We start from the raw sequence: 19,285 nt of genomic DNA, 5'->3' as shown, positions 1-19,285 counted from the left end.
TTTTTTCATAGTTTGGCTGGTCCTGCGACTTATAGTCAGGTGTGACTTATTTATCAAAATTTATTTTACAATGAACCAAGAGTACTGAAATAAGAGAAATGAACCAATAGAAAACATTACCGTCTCCAGCCGCGAGAGGGCGCTCTATGCTGATCAGTTCTCCTGTAGTCTACATTGAAGACACAGAGCGCCCTCTCGTGGCTTTAGACTGTAGTGTTTTCTATTGGTCTTGTTTCCAATTAAATGCGACTTATAGTCCAGTGCGATTTATATATGTTTTTTTCCTCATCATGACGTATTTTTGGACTGATGCGACTCAGGTGCGACTTATAGTCTGAAAAATACGGTAGTAGCAAGACGTCTTGTCTATTGATAAATTACCAGTCAAAAGTTTGGAATAATTAAGATGTGTTGATGTTTTTGAAAGAGGTCTCTTATGGAGGCTGCATTTATGTGATCAAAAATACAGTAAAAATGGTAATATCAATATTTTGAATATAGCAATGTTAGAATGATTTCTGAAGGATCATGTGAGACTGACTGTATTTTCATCAAATAAATGGTGAGCATAAGAAACTTATGACATTGTTAATACAATCTAACCTGTTGGAGTGCTATTGTTCAGCTGTTGTGCATGTAGTTTGTAAGACAGGACACACTGTCCTCATGTGCTTCAGGATTGTTCCTGTCCTGGCAAGCTGACATTACTGGAGATGACGAGGAGTTTATGTGCGTATGCTTTTGGCAGTGTATCAGGTTTTGTGCTCAACGCACGGTTGTGGCACACAGGCAAACTAAAGAGGAAAAAATCCATATTCCGGTCTGATGCCTCCTGGCTTTTGGCAGCCCCTTGCTTTCGTCCTCTGCTTGAACAAATGAAAACAAACACTTAGACAGCTGGATGACTGCCCGCTTGTGGGATAGTTACGTTTGCCTACACTCATTTCTTCATTGTGCATTTGAAGCCTAACTTACAGCTTAATCTTTTAAATTATTTCTTTTAAAATTAAAAATAAATTACATCTGTCCCTCAGTTCCACTGTGCGTACTCAATAAGATTGATCTATTGATTTACTGATTGATTAATGTTATGTTAATTTAATTTGCTTATGAAGTGTGAAGAGCACCAGCAAAAATCAAGGTAAATATCACAAATTAGAATATTTATTTTAATACATTTCCAGTAATTTAATACATTTCCAATTAGGTTGTAATTTAGTACAATTATGCAAAACAAAATTATATTTTAATTGCTAACATGTATGCAGAATTATAAACAATATGTAACCCATTAAATATATTTAATTTCAGTAATAGTTTAATTATAATGCTATTTTTAACAATAGTTTAGATTAATTTAATAAACGTTTAATTTTAACAATAATATTCTTGCAACGCAATTATTCCAAACATGTTAAACATGGCATCCCACTGCTGAATGCTATTACTCTAAACTTATAATTTCAGATAAAATTGGTAGTGGCAGTTTCCATATTACCTCCAGAACAAAAAAACTAAAAGTCGACTAAGACAAAAGTCTTGCCCCATAGAGTGCTTTACTGTAAACACAAGTTTGTTTGCGCTTAAAAACTGAGGAGCAAAACCAAATTATTCTAATGTAACACTTTTTGTTAAGCCTCATAATGGATTGCTTCAATTTACATAGAGACTGAGCGAGTGCTTATTTGAATCGGGAGATTTTGCCACCAGCACAGAGACATTAACCCCTAGCTGTTAATTATTTTTTGTTGGAGTGTCCTTTACCCCACCCTGTCTCATTTTCCTCCACCGCTGTCTTTACCTATTTATCTTTTTTAATGTGGGTGGGTTGAATTCAATATTGCTTACAGCCATGTATTGCTAAATGCAAATGTATTAAAGGGGGATGTGGTTTGGACCCCAGATATACACACATGAACACATGCTTCCACCAGCAGCATCATCACCCCCATCTTTTTGAGCAAACATGCCAAGCTGTTTCATTAATCCCCCGTCACTTATTAAGAGCCAACCTCATTTTTCACAGTCTCCACCCTCTTTTGCTTGCATTGTTTGAGGAGAGAGCACCAGGCTCCCCCAGGACCCTTTTTACCCCTGGAGCTGATGGGATACTTTGTCACCAGATACTGATTCAGATTTTTTTTCCCTTCTCTCTAATCCTTTCATTCAATCTGTAATTGGTGCCAGAAAGGTCATTAAATATTTCTCTCTAAAATTAAAATCCTTAATACAAAAGAGATATTTTGAAAGGTGTTCATGCTGTGTTCAAGTGGAAAATGGTGTTTTCTTTTTACATTGCATGGCTACAACTGTGATATTGCGTGTACAACAGTTTCACTGCACATGTAGAGAAATATATATACATATATATATATTTCTGTTTTGAAGATGTTTATATTGTCCCATCACTCTGTCGTCCTGCTTTTCTTGAGGCCAGGCTGTTCTAATGATAATATTGCATAATGCACATCCTGACATTTACAGTATACACCCATAATGGTGTAGTAACAGTATCCACCAGAAGGGGACCATACTTGATTTAAATGAGTGAGAGAAGCTGAGATTTAATGAGACAGAAAGCTGAAGAAAGCAATACAGGATATAAAAATGAGGTAAAGCCTAAATTTATATTGGGAGTGTAGAGAGAGAGAGATTATAAAACAGAGCGAGAGAAAGAGAGATGTGTGGCTCTTCTAGGTTCACTTTTAAATCACCGAGGACAGAAAGCTGATACAGCGTAAAATAGACGACGCAGTAAAATGAAAGAATCGTGCTTCATTTCCCAGTGCTGACACAAACACACACAGACTGCTTCATCTACATGAAATGAAGGGTTGCTGGTGTGTGTTGTGTGTAAACAGTGATTAGGTCTTGAGGTGGCACTGCTGGCACAAGCTCTGTCTGTTACAGCTCATTACTTCAGCTGCAGACGACCCAGATGATGTGAGCTGGTGACTACAGCTACCCGCTAAATGTGTATGCGTTAAATGTTTATTACATTTTATTTTAGACATTTCTAATAATATATACAATGCAGAATCAAATTGTATGTCAAATAAAAACGCATTGTAGATTAGTGAGATTCCACAAAATTAAGAAACAGCAGAAAGCAAAAAAGCTGGATTTACTGGTTTATTTGAGATCAGAAAGCAAAAGCCGATGTTTATGCATCAGTGCAGATCAGTGTGGTTTCTGGAGAACGCAGGCATGTTTCTCCAGAGCTCCTGAGAGCCGCCCACTTTTTGCTGAGCTCTACAAACATCAGGGACAGAGACTGGCCTTATTTTTTCTTCTGTTCTGGTTAGCTGTTCATCAGCAGACAGGGGGAGTCAGTACACACTTCCTCCTGACAGTGAACTGCACGACCTCTTACTTATTACTTTTCGTGATTAAACTTCAGTGAGATCAAATCTGACGTTGTATTTATTTGCCATCCAAACAGAATGTGTATTGTATTTTGTTTCAGTTGTTGTCTGTGGAACCTGCTGTACAGCTCAGCATGGGATCTTACCAGCATCCACCTGTACCAGACCAGTATAAAGGTTTAACTCCTCACTGTATGCTGTTTTTGACGTGTGGCTCACATTTCATTCTAAAGCACTAATTGTTTTTTTTGACAGAATTTATCATCATATGTTAATGTATTCTGCAAAAAAATTGCTATTTTTGTGTACAACCTAATATTCTATTTATACACCGTTCAAATATACTTGGGGTCTGTAAAATTTTCTCAAATGTTTTTGAACCAAGGCTGCATTTATTTGACGTCAAATACAGTAAAAACTGTAATTTTTATGAAATGTTACTACAATTTACTGTTAAAATAACTGTTTTTTATATTAATATATTTTAAAATATAATTTAATCCTTCATTCTTTTTATGCTGAAACATTTCTTAATTATTATTATTATTGTTTCTTAATATTTTTGTGAAAACTTTGAAAACCTTTTTCAAAAAGTATATATATATATACATACATATATATATATAATACATATTAAGCATCCTTGCATAATAAAAGTAATAATTTATTTAAAATAAAATCTTACCCCAAAACTTTGTCAATAGAAAGAAAGAAAGAAAATTCTTATTAAATCCTCATCCAGTAATCCAGAACAGGAGAAGGCATTTGAATTCATTGGTGGAAAAAAATGGGAACCCTGAAAGTTTAATGCTGACATTTCAGCCCAGGTCTCTCTTGAAAAATGGACATTAATCTCAAGGGAATAACCTTGTAAATTAAATATAGAATAATAATATTAATAATAAATCTTGGATCAGCATGAACATTCCTGCTTGTTGAAGCGAATCTTTTCAGCAGGGTTTTCCTCATGCTCGGGCAGTGAAGTTAACACTTCTGCTGTGGGGGAGCTCAGATGGACGGAAGAGGGAACAGAGCTGCTGGCCTCATTAATATCAGCTGCCAGTCAGAGTGTGTGTGTGTGTGTGTGTGTGATAGGTGAAAGCTGCACTGTACAGAGAGCGCAGAAATATCTCTACCTGACTGTCCAGAGAGTGTCCAGATTGTCTTGTTAAAGCACTGTTATGGGCATCACTGTGTCCTGATGAAAAGAAAGTCCTGCACTTTTCATACTGTGTGCACCTGCAGTCTTTGTCCTTGAACTACACACCAATGCATGATGGGCCTTTCTGCAGGGATTTTTAAGTCTTTTATCTACACTGAACATTTGTTTTTTCTTTTTCATTGTAGAAGAAATGTTGAAATGGATACCACCTGATAAATTGCAGGCTGGACAAGTGTGTGTGTGTTTTGTGTGTCTGACCAGTGGCGTGTGAAAAATGGAGGCTGTGATTGGGTGCAGAGGGGGCAGCTGAACCAAGAGACGCCCATCTGTGAAAACACGGTTGACTACTTTACCACACAATAACAATTGATTTATTACAATCATCAGACATAAGCCCGGTTTACAGTTTCTGAAATTAAATTACAGGTTTCTGTTGAAATGAATGCTGAATGTAAGTCTTTATTTTAAAAAAAAATTGAATATTGTGAAAAGGTTCAATACTGAAGACTCCTGGTGCCACACTCTAATCAAATAATTAACTCAAAACACCTGCAAAGCCTTTAAATGGTCTCTCAGTCTAGTTCTGTAGGCTACACAATCATGGGGAAGACTGCTGACTTGACAGTTGTCCAAAAAATGACCATTGACACCTTGCACAAGGAGGGCAAGACACAAAAGGACATTGCAAAAAAGATCTTTGTCCAAGCACATTAATAGAGAAGCGAAGGGAAAGAAAAGATGTAGTAGAAAAAAAGTGTACAAGCAATAATAACCATATCCTGGAGAGGATTGTGAAACAAAACCCATTCAAAATGTGGAGGAGATTCACAAAGAGTGGACTGCAGCTAAATATTATTATTTTCCTGTATTTTTCAGCAGATAAAAGCATCAGTGGTGAGAGATAAGAGTATAAATGTCGTCTTATTAGCATCATCTTATATTAGTTTAGCATCATCCGCCGCAATTATGCCACATTTAATCAATCAGAATCAAGTATTCCAGATTTGAATTTTGGATAGACATCTGAATTCCGGCTAACACTGATAAAGCTGATGTAATGTGTGTGAAAGAAGACATTGTGAAATGTTCTGAGCCATATGGATTTCATACTCTCAGACAGTATGAATAATGTAATGCTAATATGGTTAATATGAGCTGACTGCTATTCATTAGTCCAGGCCAGATCAGCTGGGACGCCTACCGTCTCTTGAGCTGGATTTAATGAGCTTTTATGCCTCAAATGGCATCGTCCTCTTATTCTGTGCTGCAAGCCAGTCAGGACAGGGATGTTTCGGTAATGATAATCAGTCTTAATGGGCTTCAAATGAGCAAAGAGTGGCACTGTAGCAGTGAGGTGATGATGATTGTGTGGTCAGCTCAGTAAGTCTCTGATGTCATGCCCACAGTTTGTTCTCTGAGGCCTAATGCATGATACACATAAAACCAGAGAGCTCTTGTGATAATTGCAAGCTCCAGACTGACTAAAAGTAATGGGGCAAAGCTTTTTATCGGTCTGCTGAGAAACAAAATAGTGTTTAAAAGGAATGTGGTTGATTGCATGAGCACTTCAGACTCTGAGGATAAATTAATCAGCTGAGTTTTAAGTCAAGCCTTTTGAAAATAGTAAAAGTGAGAGTCTTCTGTTTGAAGCACTTACTGTAGTAACAAGTAAAATACTGATTGAAAGAAGTTTGCATTTATTTGTTACAGTAAAATAGTAATATTGTGAAATATCATTACATTTAACTATTTTCTATTGTAATATATATATATATATATATATATATATTTTTTTTTTTTTTTTTCTGAGATAGAAGAGTTGAATTTTTAGTTGATTTGTTTTCAGTGTTGCCATGATTTTTTCCTTTCTTTTTCTTTGAAGAATTGAATGTTCAGTAGAACAACATTTATTTGAAATATAAATTTTTAGAACATTATACACAAATTTCCTGTCACGTTTGATAAATGTAATGTATCCTATTAAACAGAATGACTGACCCCAACATTTGAGTGGTAATATATTTGTCCCTAGTGAAGAGCTTTCAGCACCGCTAACAACTTCTGTTCAAGTGCCTGGGTTCAGGTGAGAGGAACCGCTGGAGCAGCTCTGATCTGCAAACTAGAAACATCGACGTCCAGGTAAAGCTGGGATGAGTTTCTGTGCAACTAAACACTTGACCATATTTGACCAATGTCCTGGTAATACTTGATGCACTGTGATCAGCACTACTGTGCTGAAGGGATGACATTGTGTTTTCAGTTTGATTTTAGTTTAACACTTCACTTTAAGTTCCTGGCCAAAACTGAATTAATGACAGGGCCTCATTCATGCAGCAGAAACGGATCACTTTTCTTATCATAATATCGGTTGATGAAAAAACAGTTTACAAGAATTCATATTGCGTTTCATGAATGAGGCCGATTATGCAAGATTGAATTTATGCAACATACAGTTTTATTCTCAGGATTTTAATGTTTTAGTTTGTACAGTATTTGTATAGCATTTTTTTTCTCCTGAATTTACGCATGACCAGATGAAACTTGACCAATTATTTGTGCATTTACGTTACTGTACCTTTTTAGCATGGAGGAAATTTCAGCTAATTTGTGTGATAACTTTTGTTTTAAGAAAAAAAAATACTGTTAAAGCGAGCTATGCAATCTGGATGTGTGCACCCTTTTAGCAGTCGAGATGATGTGGATTCTCTGAAACTCATGACAAACTCTTTTTGTCCAAGACTGTTTAATTAAAAAAAGTGTTTTCAGGAGTAATAGCAGTAAAAACATTAGCAGTTTGTGATCTAAAAAGTTCATGTGTCAGCATACGTCATTTCCAAACATCAGCTTCATTGAAGAACTATAAAAATCCCTAAAACTTCTGCCGAGTGACAGAGGTAAACATAAGTCAAAACACATTGTTTTCTCAAAAGATTTCTTTCCAGCATGTTTGTATTAACATTTACACCGTCGCATTAGACAAACGGTGCCGATTACACACTACAACGTTCAGTCTGGGAAATGGCGTGCTCAAATGCGTTACACGAAAACACAAGGGTCGGCGCATGTCGATCAGTGTCGTCCTCAGTGAAGCCGCTGTGGATCTTACAAAGGTCAGCGTTCACAAATGCCCTTGAGGTTCGCCGTTAAAAGAGCTGACCAAAAAATACACATTAAAAGTGGACAAGTCACTTCAAACGTCAAACTAGAAGTCCAAGGGATCGTAGGGCAGCGTACTTTCTAGTGCTTAGAGAAGCCTCTGGCTCCCGGGTTGGATGTGGGTGAGAAGGATGTATAGAGGTATTCATTCAAGAGTCCAGTTCCTGGCACGCACCCTTCCTGTCGCCCCTCGAGCGCTGGAACCCGTGTCGGGCTCAGGGCCGGGGTCTCAGGCCCCTCAGCTGCACTTGCAGGATTTGACGATCATGTTGGAGAGCTGCTCCACTTTAGGCGTTCGGCCCACGTAGTAGAGGATGGTGAGCGGCTCCAGGTCTTGAGGAACGCAGCAGGGGGAAGCGGACGCCTCGGGGTTCAGCGTGTTGTACAGGCTCAGCAGCTGCAGAGAAACCAGGAGACACATTGTAATGGGAAGAGACACTGGGAGGTGAGGGTATCCAACCCTCTCCATTGACTTTGTATTGTGGGAAGCTGCCTCCTTTTCATTTCTGACTCATTAACAGAACAATGTCTAAAAGCTGCCATGTGACAAGTTGTACAGTAAACAAGCTTAAAAAACCATAACTACATTATTATGAGATGTCGATTCGTTTAGGACACAAATAGTTGTAAATGTCAGGGTATTTCACATTGGGGCGTTTAGTTGGATCATTTCTCAGACAAAAAGAAAGTAAGGAAAAGGGGCACTGGTATAGACTAATACAATTTAGTTTCTTAATATATCTCCTCCTCTCAGATTCACATAGGGTGGTGAAATAATCTTTGACATGGTTCAAAATAATAAATGGTTCCTGTCATCGATTACGTTTCCTTCCAGTGGGCGCAGTTCTCAGAGTAATATGGCACGTTGCGTTCTACTTTTGTGTCCTAAATGCACATTTTTTGGGTGGACAGCTTATAAAAACATAGTTCTGGGTTTTTTGGTTTGTTTACTGTACACCATGTCCCACAGCAGCTTTAAAGTATTGTTCTGTTCTTTGTTAAGAGTCAGAAATGAGAAGGAAGCAGCTTCCTGCAATACAAAATCAATGGAGAGCGTTGTTGAGCGTGGTTTTCAGATTATGATGCGTGTTGCTCTGTCTCCAGACCCACACTTGCAGTCTTTACACTTGACTACTTATATGACATATTTCCTGTATTTGGCCTAAGTGTCCAAGTGAGGATGAAGACCTGAAGAGACACACTTATGTTGTAAAAATGCAAGCGTTTACATAGCTTTATTTTTATTTTAAATACTTTGCATTTCTCAAATGAGCTTCTGAATGTATGTTAAGTAATCCCAATAACATGACTCAATTTAATTTGTGAAGTGATAAAAAAAAGAGCAAATGTTGTACACCACTACTTATCTTTGCACCAATAAATCATGCAACTTTGTTTTTTTACTAAATTATATAATACCTAATTAGTCTGTTATATTCATATTTAACTTAAAAGTTAATTTATTTAATCTGAAAAGTTTCCGTGACCTCGCAAGATCTTGGCCAAAAGTGAGTTTTGAAGACTTGGGAAAGTCTTGCGCACTTACTTCTGTCGCGCGGGCACACTTTCAAGTGGCTAAGACCACAAGTGTGGGTATTTGGACAGGGTTAGTCAAGTCACATTTGCTTCTATAGCACTTTCTACAATACAGATTAATGCCTTCATCTTCAATACAATGAGTGGAAACAGAGACAGACAATCAAGAATCTGAAAAGCACCATAAAAATAGTCCATATGATTTTTATTTATTTTTTTCCTTCATCTGAAATCTTCTTAAGTTCTGTGATGATACTTGTGAGGAACAGACTGATAAATGACCAGTGAAATAATGGTAATGGTATTGCACTGACTAAAATCTCATTTGATATTCTTAAATCTTGGAATAGCAGTGATCAGATACGAGTTGCACAGGAAGCGATGCCACTTGGCATCATTGACGTCTTGTCTGATGTTATCTGTCTTGAAGCAGCAAATTTGTATTTATGCAAACAAGTGGAAGTTTTGGAATAGCATCTGTTTCTCACACAAAGCATCATGTGACTTAAGAAGACCGTGTCTTGATCTGGTGGTCCTGGTCTCAAGACATCTTGGTCTGAGACTCAAGGATTCTTTAGCCTAAACCTCTATGTTTATGGTGCTTTTTTGGACATCTTTCCATTTCATTTATTGTATTGCAAAGAGCAGCTTGGACATTCTTTAGTCCTTTTTTCCATGAAAGTCACGTGTTAAAGCGACATTTAGGTTGTAAAGGTGTGAAGGGGAATCTCACCGAGCTGTGCGTGGTGTCGGCGCTGCGGAGATACGGGCACGGCCCGGAGCAGAAGTTGGCGTGATACCCTTTCGGCTCGTGGATCCACCTCCAGCCCAGATCCTGCCGGAAGTCAATGTACAGCGGCCGAACGCAGCAGTTCTCCTCATAGTTTCTGAAAGCAGAAGGAAAACAGTCACTTTCTCCACCTGTCCGTTCACATCCTGGTGTGGATTCTGCATTCATTCAGAGATGTTTCCATGCACTTTTCACTTGGATGTTTCTTAGACTTCTACTTCGGATCTGTATGGCCTTATAAACGTCAGACAGCCTTTTGAGGCTCAGAAATTCCACTGTAAGGTGTGTCATTTTTTCCCTCCTGGATCCGACCCAGGTGTGGAGTGCCAACAGAGAGCCACACACTAAAGATCCAGTGCACTACATAGCATACTGGAACGAATTCAAACTTGCAAGCTCTTGCAGAACCTCCTAGACGCTTCGAGCCGTCAGGTGGCAATTAAAAAGTTCATTCACAAGGGGAAAAACTCTCTAGACACATGAGGTATGCTGGGATGAGAATACATATTTTAAAGGTCTTGCCATCTTTGAGAAGAAAGCAGATTAAATTCACCTTGCATTCTTACCTACAGATTAACATTTACGTTAATGCATTTCAACAACCAAGGCTTCAGATTTGTAATGACATGATCAGTACACACGTTTCTTTATAAATTATGTTTTGGATTTTTTTCACAATGTACAAAGTGCTACAGTGATTCATTTAGTGAGTATTTTTGCATGCCAACCCATAAATTAGCATCAACCTGGTTCCCTCCACAAGCACCCAGAAAGATTTGTCCATTGTGTTTTAGATTATTGCAATAAATAAACTCTGAGACTAACCAATTTTTGAAGACTCAATACTACCAGAAGTGAAAAGCTAAACATAAAAATAAACTACTCCATGGGTTGATCACATGACTTCGCATTACCACCTTTACTCTACAGTCTTTATTTAAAAACAATTGAAACGAGTTAGGATGACTTTCCAAGAGCGAGATTATGAAGATATTGAGGTTGTGAAAGCGACTAGAGATTAAATGAGATTACTTGTTAAAGTGACACCACCAGCATCCCACTGTCCATAGTCCCATTTAGACACTTATTAGCAACTGCCTTTTTCAAGACAAGTAGAAGCTTTCAAAATATTTTGGGAATATGTTTAGCTTGTGTTCATCACAGACCTTATTTTAGAGATTTAACCAAAAACCCATTGACTTCAAGACTATGGAACCAAATGTTTATGTACTAAAATGTTTCTAGTTTAGCACTCTATTCTCTGTGAAATCAATCCAAAATGTGGTCTGAAGGCATCATAAGTGAGTTATCTAGCTTTTGTAACAACCTTTATGACAGGGTAGCAACGTTTTTGACTAATTCTACACATCCTAAATTTACTCCAACATTGATCAAACACACCTGCCTGTAACTTTCTAGGAATCATGAAGGCCTTGATTAGCTTGTTCTGGTGTGTTTGAGGTGAGAGCCGAGTTGCCAGAGTCGAGACCCCTGATCAAAATAATGGTTTCACTTATGTACATCCAATGCAGTTTGGCATTCCAAGGGTGTTTGCTGAGAAAGTCAAATGCCTGCCATGTATATGTTGGTGCCAAGCGGCAACCTCCTGTCTCTCTCTTGAAACCAACACGGAAGTGACTTAAACTACAAATCATCGACTGGCTCAAAAAGGCAGTCAGACCCGTAGACACCCCATATTAAAAAGCCCAACTTTGCAGCAGAAAATAACGTTTACGGCCTGGTACAAAAAGTGGTTTTGCTTCATGACAACTGTGAGGGGCTGAACTCTTCCATTTAAATTGCATTAAGCCGTAAAGTTGTACATAATTAAGGGAATGTCTACTTAAGTGCCAGGCGGATTCCTGTCGCTGTAGTTGAGCTAGGTGGGAGTGGTTTCTTCAACCAGGCACCCCAACTCCACCCATGTCCTGCCTCTTTGCTCATTTCCGATTATCCAGGAATGACGTGCGGTGACATGCTGCAAGTTGGGCTTTAGAAAATGCTCTTCAGAATCCTGCGGGGTGACGTCACGGACACTATATGCATGTATATTGATGGTATGAAATTATCTTACCATGATTGCCCCAAGGGGGTAACACAAAGCTCTATATTGGGACCTATTATATTTTCACTTTATATTATTGATTTACCTGGAGTATGTAAAAATTTAAATCTTCAGATTTATGCAAATGATGTAGTCATTTTGACCCATGCAAATAATTGTGAGAAAGCTCTGATTACCTTGATTTCTGCTATGACAAATGTTTAGTATTGGCTTACCAAATCAGGTTCACTATTGAACACAGAAAAACTGTTTACATGATGTTTGCAAAACAAACCATAGAGATGACACTTTCAGAGACATTCCTGAGAGGGTAGAAACTTTAAATTGATACAGAGTTAACATATTTAGACAATGTTCCACTTATCATACTTTTAAAAATCACTTTAGAAAGTGGCTTATGACAAATCAATAGTGTAACCGTTTTACCTCTAAATTTTAAATGTGTTTGGGGTATTTTGTTGTGATGTGATGTCTGCATGTATATTTGTGCATCTGCCTAGGGACTGTGGATGTACATTAGCAATGTTGCTATAATCTGGGTTGTTTACATTCTGTATTTTACACAAATGTTCCTTTACATGCATTGTCCCTATTAAATACGCAATCAAACAATAAACCCCTGTGATGCATTTAATTGTCTAGTTCAGTCATTTTTGGAATAGGGCTGTATTTTCAGTCAGCTTAATTTTTATTAGTAAGTTGAAGAAATGCTTACGAGAAGCAGTAGTTGGTGTCCAGCGCACGTTTGCGTCGTCTAGAGGTGGGTAGCACGTCCAGCCGGTGTGGCGGCAGCATCATTAGGATCAGATGAGGAAGAAACTGCTCCTTCTGCTTCTTTAGTCGACCCAAATCCCAGCGGTTCTGCTCCTCGTACTCGCTGTCCATCCCTGAGGACACAGCAGAAGCACAGTCAAACTAGAGCTGACAAGACAGGATGATGTTAGAAAGCTTAAAGCCCTAATACAATCTGATGTTCATTAGACTGTTGAACACTGTTGGAAAGACTTTGATGACCAATTCAGTTCTATTTATTCCAGCGTGACAGCTGCCAAAAAAATACGAAACTAACTCATTTATTTTAATAACCAGTGAGATTTACTGACTATGACCCACATATGAGGATCTATAGGCATCTTCTTTGTGATGTAATTTCATGCACGTCGGTGAAGCCACACTGACTTTTGATTTGGAATAACTTTTGATGCTTTTTTTGCTTATTTGATGTACAGAAATCTTGTAATGAGACTTTTTAGCTTTACAATCTCAAATTGAATTTCAACATCCATTTGTATGAAATGCACTTTTGTTTATGCAAAATGCATATTTATAAACAGATTGGCCCGACCGCAAAAACATACTTTATTGAAACAATACAGTCTGTAATAAATAAATGAGGTGGCATCATCATGCTTACTTCAAAACACTCAAGCACATCATTTGACAGAGCGTCTGATGTGTACTGCACTCATTAAACAGAAAGAGCCTTGGCTAAACAAAACCAATCTTTACGCCATTTCTCAGTGCGCTCAGGTTTCTAGTCATGATACAGTGAGCTCTTCTGAGAAACAACTAGTCACTGGAGTTGACAAATTTCCCACAACCATACAGTCTGCCTTGCCTGAAAAGCATTACTTGTAAAATAATAGATGGAAATTCTGACATCTATACATGTTTTCCACTCAGCTGTTTTCTGAGATTCTGCAGCATTAGTTTACCACTTTGTTATGTGCAATTATTGCAGTATCATTGGTTTCCGATAAAACCATTCTGAAAAAAGAACTGCGTTTGGTAGTTTTATGTGTCAGAGCCTGTGTCTCCCTGCAAAGTGGACCAGATTTCACGCTGGCGGTCTGGATTCGGCTCCAGCAGCACTTATTCCTGCAGAGTAGTAAACGCGCTTCTGAAGCCCAGCGTAGACGGCAGCTCTCTGTCTCCTGGAGCATCTGCGTATTCAATCTGTTTGGGATCGCAAAAGCAGCTTGGGTCCCAGGAGAGGCATTGCCCATAGAGACAGACACCCCTCTTTCATTGATGGCCAAGAGTTTGAGTGCCCGCAGTGGCGGCACATTCCAGCCAGCACATTCCCAAACCCCAGACACCCCCGAGGCCCCCAGAAGTAAGTGAGATTCCATACGCCAGAACATTCCCATGATCCCGAGTACTGAGGCCTTTATCTCAGCAGAACTCGTGTGCGGTGAAGCTCAGGAGCTCAGGGAAGAAACCTGAGAAACTGAGCAATCATCATACTGTATGCTGTAAAAAGATTATTGGAATATGTTTCACAAGACAATACTACTTTAGTCTTTCTATTTAAAATTTTATGTTTAATTGAATGTGTTACTTGCCATTTCTTTGGAATTTCAGTATCTTAGAAATAAACAGTTAGAATAGTCTGCAGTACCACAATCAGCTCTAATTGTCACCTTACTTTATTTCTCATCCAAGTGTTATAATTATAGCAGATTAATTTTTTTTTATACTTAAAAAAAAAAAATATATATATATATATATATATTACAAATATATTCTCTGTAACCAGTGTTGAGGTAAGTTACTTCTAAATGTAATGTGTTACAATACTGCGTATAGATGTAAATTTAATTAATTGCCTTGCTTAGTTACTTTTTATGGAAAGTATTGTTACATTACTTTTGCATTACTTTTCTCACCTGGGCTGGACTTGCTTTTTGTTTTTAATATAAGAAGTTATATTTTTGGCAAATATAAAAGACCTTTTACACCAAAAGTAAAATTAATAATCCTCAGGCTGAAGGATATGTATGAAGAACAGGATACAAGAGAAGAAAGTTCAACACTCTTCAGAAATAAAAATAAATATATTACTGAATCCTTTGAGATAAATAAATACATGTTCATATTTAGTCTAGAACTGCAGTAAAATCACGTTCACACACAAAGCGCTCTGCACTTACTCCTGATTTCTCTCAACATGGCAACACTAGAGCTGTCAGTCAATAAACAGGAAAACAATGTAACAAAGTATTTGAAAAAGTAGCTCAGATATTGTTACATTCAGTGACTTTGTTTTCCTTATTTGGTCATCTTCCTTTTCTTGTTTGATTAATTGATTGATCCTCACCTGTCTCCCTTAACCTGATTTCTCCCTCGTGTTTAAATACCCCGTCTTTTGAGTTCCTCTTTGTCCGTGAGTGATGTTGTATCCTGAGTTAAGTTATTGTTGTATCCCATTGTTGTCTCCTACGATTAATAAAAGTACCTTTTGTATATAGTCTTCTGTATATAGGACCCGAGAGCGCAACTGACCAGGTGTGTGAGCCGGCAACACCGTGCATCGTGGGATTATTAGTGGAGATCGAGGGCGTGGAGGAAAGCCCTGCCCAGACTTCTGCAACTGAGGGTGAGCTGCGATTAATTTTCTGGGAATTATATGGAGGACCTTATAGACTGGTTTGTGGAGGTAAACCCTGGATTTCCTGTTTCTCCACTGGTTCCACCCAGCCCTGAATCTCCTGTGTCTCCACTGGTTCCGTCCAGCCCTGATCCTCCTGTATTCCCTCCCAGCCTCCCACTCCCAGCTCCTCCTAGACCAGTCTCTGAGCACCGGACTCCATCTGGGTCCTTCGACCCTGCGGCTGACCCTGCGGCTCCCTCGTCTTCACCGTGGCCCATCATCCCACCTGCTCTACCGGGCTCCCTCGTCCCTCCGGCTCCACCTTGGTCATTCGTCGACCATCTGCCGCCTCGGGACTCCACTCCTAAGGCTTCACCATGTCACTCCATCCCTCCGGCTCTGTCAGGCTCCTCCTTCCCTCCGACTCCGCAGCGGGCTACCAGAGCCCCGCCTCAGTCGCTGGTGCCTTCAGCGCTGCCTTGGACCTCCGAACCCTCGACGTCACCCTGGCTCTTTGGCTGCTCTGCTCCATCTTGGGCTCCTCACCCACCGGCGCAGTCTCCGTCTGTCGGCTTCCTCCTCCTCCACCATGGCTCCACCCGCCGTCGACTCCACCATGGATCTTCATTCTGGCTGGTCTCTGGAGCCCCATCTGGCTCTTCCTGCTCCGGGATCCTCCCTGGCTCCTCCCTCCTACTCCATCCTGGGTACTCTCCATTGCTTGTCCCTTGCCTGCCCCACGTCCGCCTCCAGAACCCCCACCCTCCCTCTGCTGGTATTCCTCTTGCGGTTTGAGGATGCAACGTTCCGGGAGGGGGCGAACTGTTACATTCAGTAACTTTCTGTTTCCTTATTTGGTCATTTTCCTTTTCTTGTTTGGTTAATTTATTATTAATATATGGGTATCACAGGTGGAGCTGGTTGATGAGTTTAGAGAAGGGCTTTAGACAGAAGGCTAGTGTCGCTACTCACACTCCTCCCCCACTTGCAGGTATGGGTAAGAGGAATCACAGCAAGACCCAAGGGATGTAATCCAGAAAAGACGTCAGCACTTTCGTCCGGGTCAGAGTAATACTTGAGTATCTACTCGTTCGCTTTGGGAGGTTTTACATCTGCCCTTATACTCCCCTTCCTAATTCCCATGTATCCACCAGCTCTCTACCTGACCGAGAATAGGGGGGACTTCCTGCATTACAGTCTCCTATGCTGGACCTATTATGTTTTGGTTGGTTCTATGGCTTCATAGTGAACAGCTTAATGAATCGGACCACTCTAAATCGGACTCAAAATTAAATGGCAAAATGTACACCATTGATAATATTTACAGATGAAACTCGTCGTTATTGTAAGGGGCGTATCATGCTCAGAGCAGTGTGTTGTGATTAGCCAGCAAGCCAATTAACACATTTTGTATTTCAGAAGGAGGTGCTTCTTCGATACAGGAATTAAGAGTGTGTTTTTGACATGGACTGGGAATGATTTCTTTTCACTATCTCGATTGCAAATTGTTCAAAATGCTGCTGCAAGACTTTTGACTGGGTCTAGAAAGAGGGATCATATTTCTCCTGTTTTGGCATCCCTTCACTGGCTTCCCATTAAGTTTAGAGTTGATTTTAAGATCCTTTTGTTTGTTTACAAGGCATTGTCTGGCTGTGCACCAAGGTATATTTGTGATCTTATTGTGCCATACTGTCCTGCTAGGTCACTTAGATCTTCAAATCACTTGCTTTTAAATGTGTCACAAAGTCGTTACAAATTAAAGGGTGATCGGGCCTTTTCTGTGGCTGGGCCCAAGCTTTGGAATGCTCTTCCTTATCATGTGAGGTCTGCTCCTTCATTGGACATTTTTAAATCTACTCTGAAAACACATTTTTATTCTTTAGCTTTTGGAAATTTGTAATTGTTGTTTTTTATAGTGTAGTCCTGCTATGTACAGCACTTTGGATCAATTTTTATTGTGTTAAATGTGCTTTATAAATAAAGGTTGTTGTTGTTGTTGTGTTGGGAAGAATTGCACCAATAATTTAAAATATGTAAAAAAAAAAAATAATGCTTTTTTTTTTTACAATCAAACATGAAAATTTCTAGTACACCTCAAAAACTGAATCAAGGTTTTGTAGAAGGTCGAAATAGGTCTCCTTTAGAAACAAATAAATAAAAATCAAATAGAAAGCTGTTGCATGTAGGATATGTTTGGTTTCAGCATTGGTTTTCTTGACTCACCTTTGAATCTGACCTCCAACACCTCATTGATGTTCTCAACGATATCTCCGTTGGTGCTGAACGTGTGGCACGGGCAGTGAACGCTGACCTCCAGGCCGAGGTTGGTCTCTGAGCAGTGGAACAACACAGACAGATTTGGGATACAATTTCTCCATAAACATCTCGTTCCAGTTTCTGTGTGTTTGGACATTCACAGTCTAAACAGCATCTTTGAGCAAATGCTGCTCACTGTATTGAGTGCTTGGTGCAGTTTATCTCATTACAACACATGAGCTGTCTCTGTGTGATCAGAATCACTCATCACAACTCAACTGGGATTTATTATTATTTTTTTATTTGTACATGCTCTGCCAATATTCTCACTAATTATAGTGACAGCTCTAAAGTCATACACATGCTTTTGCTGGAAGACCACAGAATACAGTTAAAAAACTGATATGTTTATCATTTTAATGGACAGTGTTTGTCATTCAGATATATTTCTTTAACCGCGATGTAAAAAAAAAAGATTACTGGAGTCAAGTTTTTACAAGTATTATTTCAGTCTTTCTACTTTATTTGTGTGTTTATTTTTTTAGCACAGCTGACAGGCTTATAAACAACAACACAATTTCCAACAACAAACTAAAGTACCTGATGCAAACCGCATGACATAAAACGCATGTATCTGATGCAATGTCTGCATACATTAGTTCACATATTAACAGGACTGACCACTTCACCTTTATGCAATGATGTAATAAGGTTTGGTAAAGGTTGACTTACCTCTATACATGAGCCACTCCCGTATGGTCTCAGTGACGTCAAACGAAACCCATTCCGGCGTTCCTTTTGTCAGAACGTTCTTGCCGCCGATGTAACGCTGCTTAGCGATGTGCTCATCTGGACGAAGAATCTACCAACAGACACACCACGCGTGAGTTTAGAACTGAAATTATATGTCATCAGCATTAGCAAACAACTTTAAAGTAATAGTTCACCCAAAAATGAAAATTCTGTCATTCATTACCCTCATGTTGTTCCAAACCCGTAAGGCCTTTGGAACACAAATTAAGATATCTTTGATGGAATCTGAGCGCTCTCTGACCTGTAGACTGCAACACAACTACAATGTTCCCAGGTGCATAAACATAGCAAGGTCATGGATAAAATGTAATCAATGTAATCAGCATTGATGCGACGTGGTGCTTCAAAATGGTGGAGGAGAAGAATAAATTATTTTTGTTTTCTTTGCGCACAAAAACTGTTCTGGTAGCTTTGTGTAACCCCTCTCTCCTGGGCTCTCGCCACCACACCTCGTTCTTGTTCCGAGGTATGGGAGGCGGACGCACTAACAAGGAGGTTAAATGATTACAGACACTAGCGTCTGTCGCTAGTGCGTCTCGAGATCGGGGAGTGAGGTTTACCTGCACAGCACTACTCGCTGGCCTCCGTTACATTTGCAAAGTTGAGCCACTAATGTCTAGGAACATTTCAGTTGTGTTGCTGTGGATGGAGGGTTCCAAAGATGAGCGAAGGTCTTAAGGTTTGGAAAGACATGAGGGTAACCCAAGAATTTTCATTTTTGGGTGAACTAAGCCTTTGTAGATCATAATGGTTTTAACAGGTTTGCTGC

General features: G+C 39.2%; 2 protein-coding genes across 2 annotated transcripts in view; both read right to left on the bottom strand.

The window, feature by feature from the left end:
• The window catches only part of LOC113117836 (transforming growth factor beta-3-like), a 4,986-nt gene extending 2,969 nt beyond the window's left edge, over positions 1–2,017 (bottom strand). The window contains 1 exon segment of the mRNA XM_026286764.1: positions 2,013–2,017. Within this exon segment, the coding sequence (XP_026142549.1) occupies positions 2,013–2,017 (5 nt within the window).
• Positions 2,018–7,253: 5,236 nt separating this feature from the next.
• The window catches only part of LOC113116939 (transforming growth factor beta-3-like), a 33,790-nt gene continuing 21,758 nt past the window's right edge, over positions 7,254–19,285 (bottom strand). The window contains exons 3-7 of the mRNA XM_026285247.1: positions 18,436–18,565; positions 17,671–17,778; positions 12,790–12,961; positions 9,953–10,106; positions 7,254–8,080 (exon numbers count right to left, since the gene is read on the bottom strand). Coding sequence (XP_026141032.1) covers positions 7,922–8,080; positions 9,953–10,106; positions 12,790–12,961; positions 17,671–17,778; positions 18,436–18,565 — 723 coding nt within the window. The 3' untranslated portion in view covers positions 7,254–7,921. The remainder of the gene's footprint in view (positions 8,081–9,952; positions 10,107–12,789; positions 12,962–17,670; positions 17,779–18,435; positions 18,566–19,285) is intronic.

Source organism: Carassius auratus, chromosome 17, assembly GCF_003368295.1.
Source record: "Carassius auratus strain Wakin chromosome 17, ASM336829v1, whole genome shotgun sequence".
Taxonomy (NCBI): Eukaryota; Metazoa; Chordata; class Actinopteri; order Cypriniformes; family Cyprinidae; genus Carassius; species Carassius auratus.
Note: the sequence above shows the minus strand (reverse complement) of the source record. Positions and strands in the feature narration are given on the sequence as shown.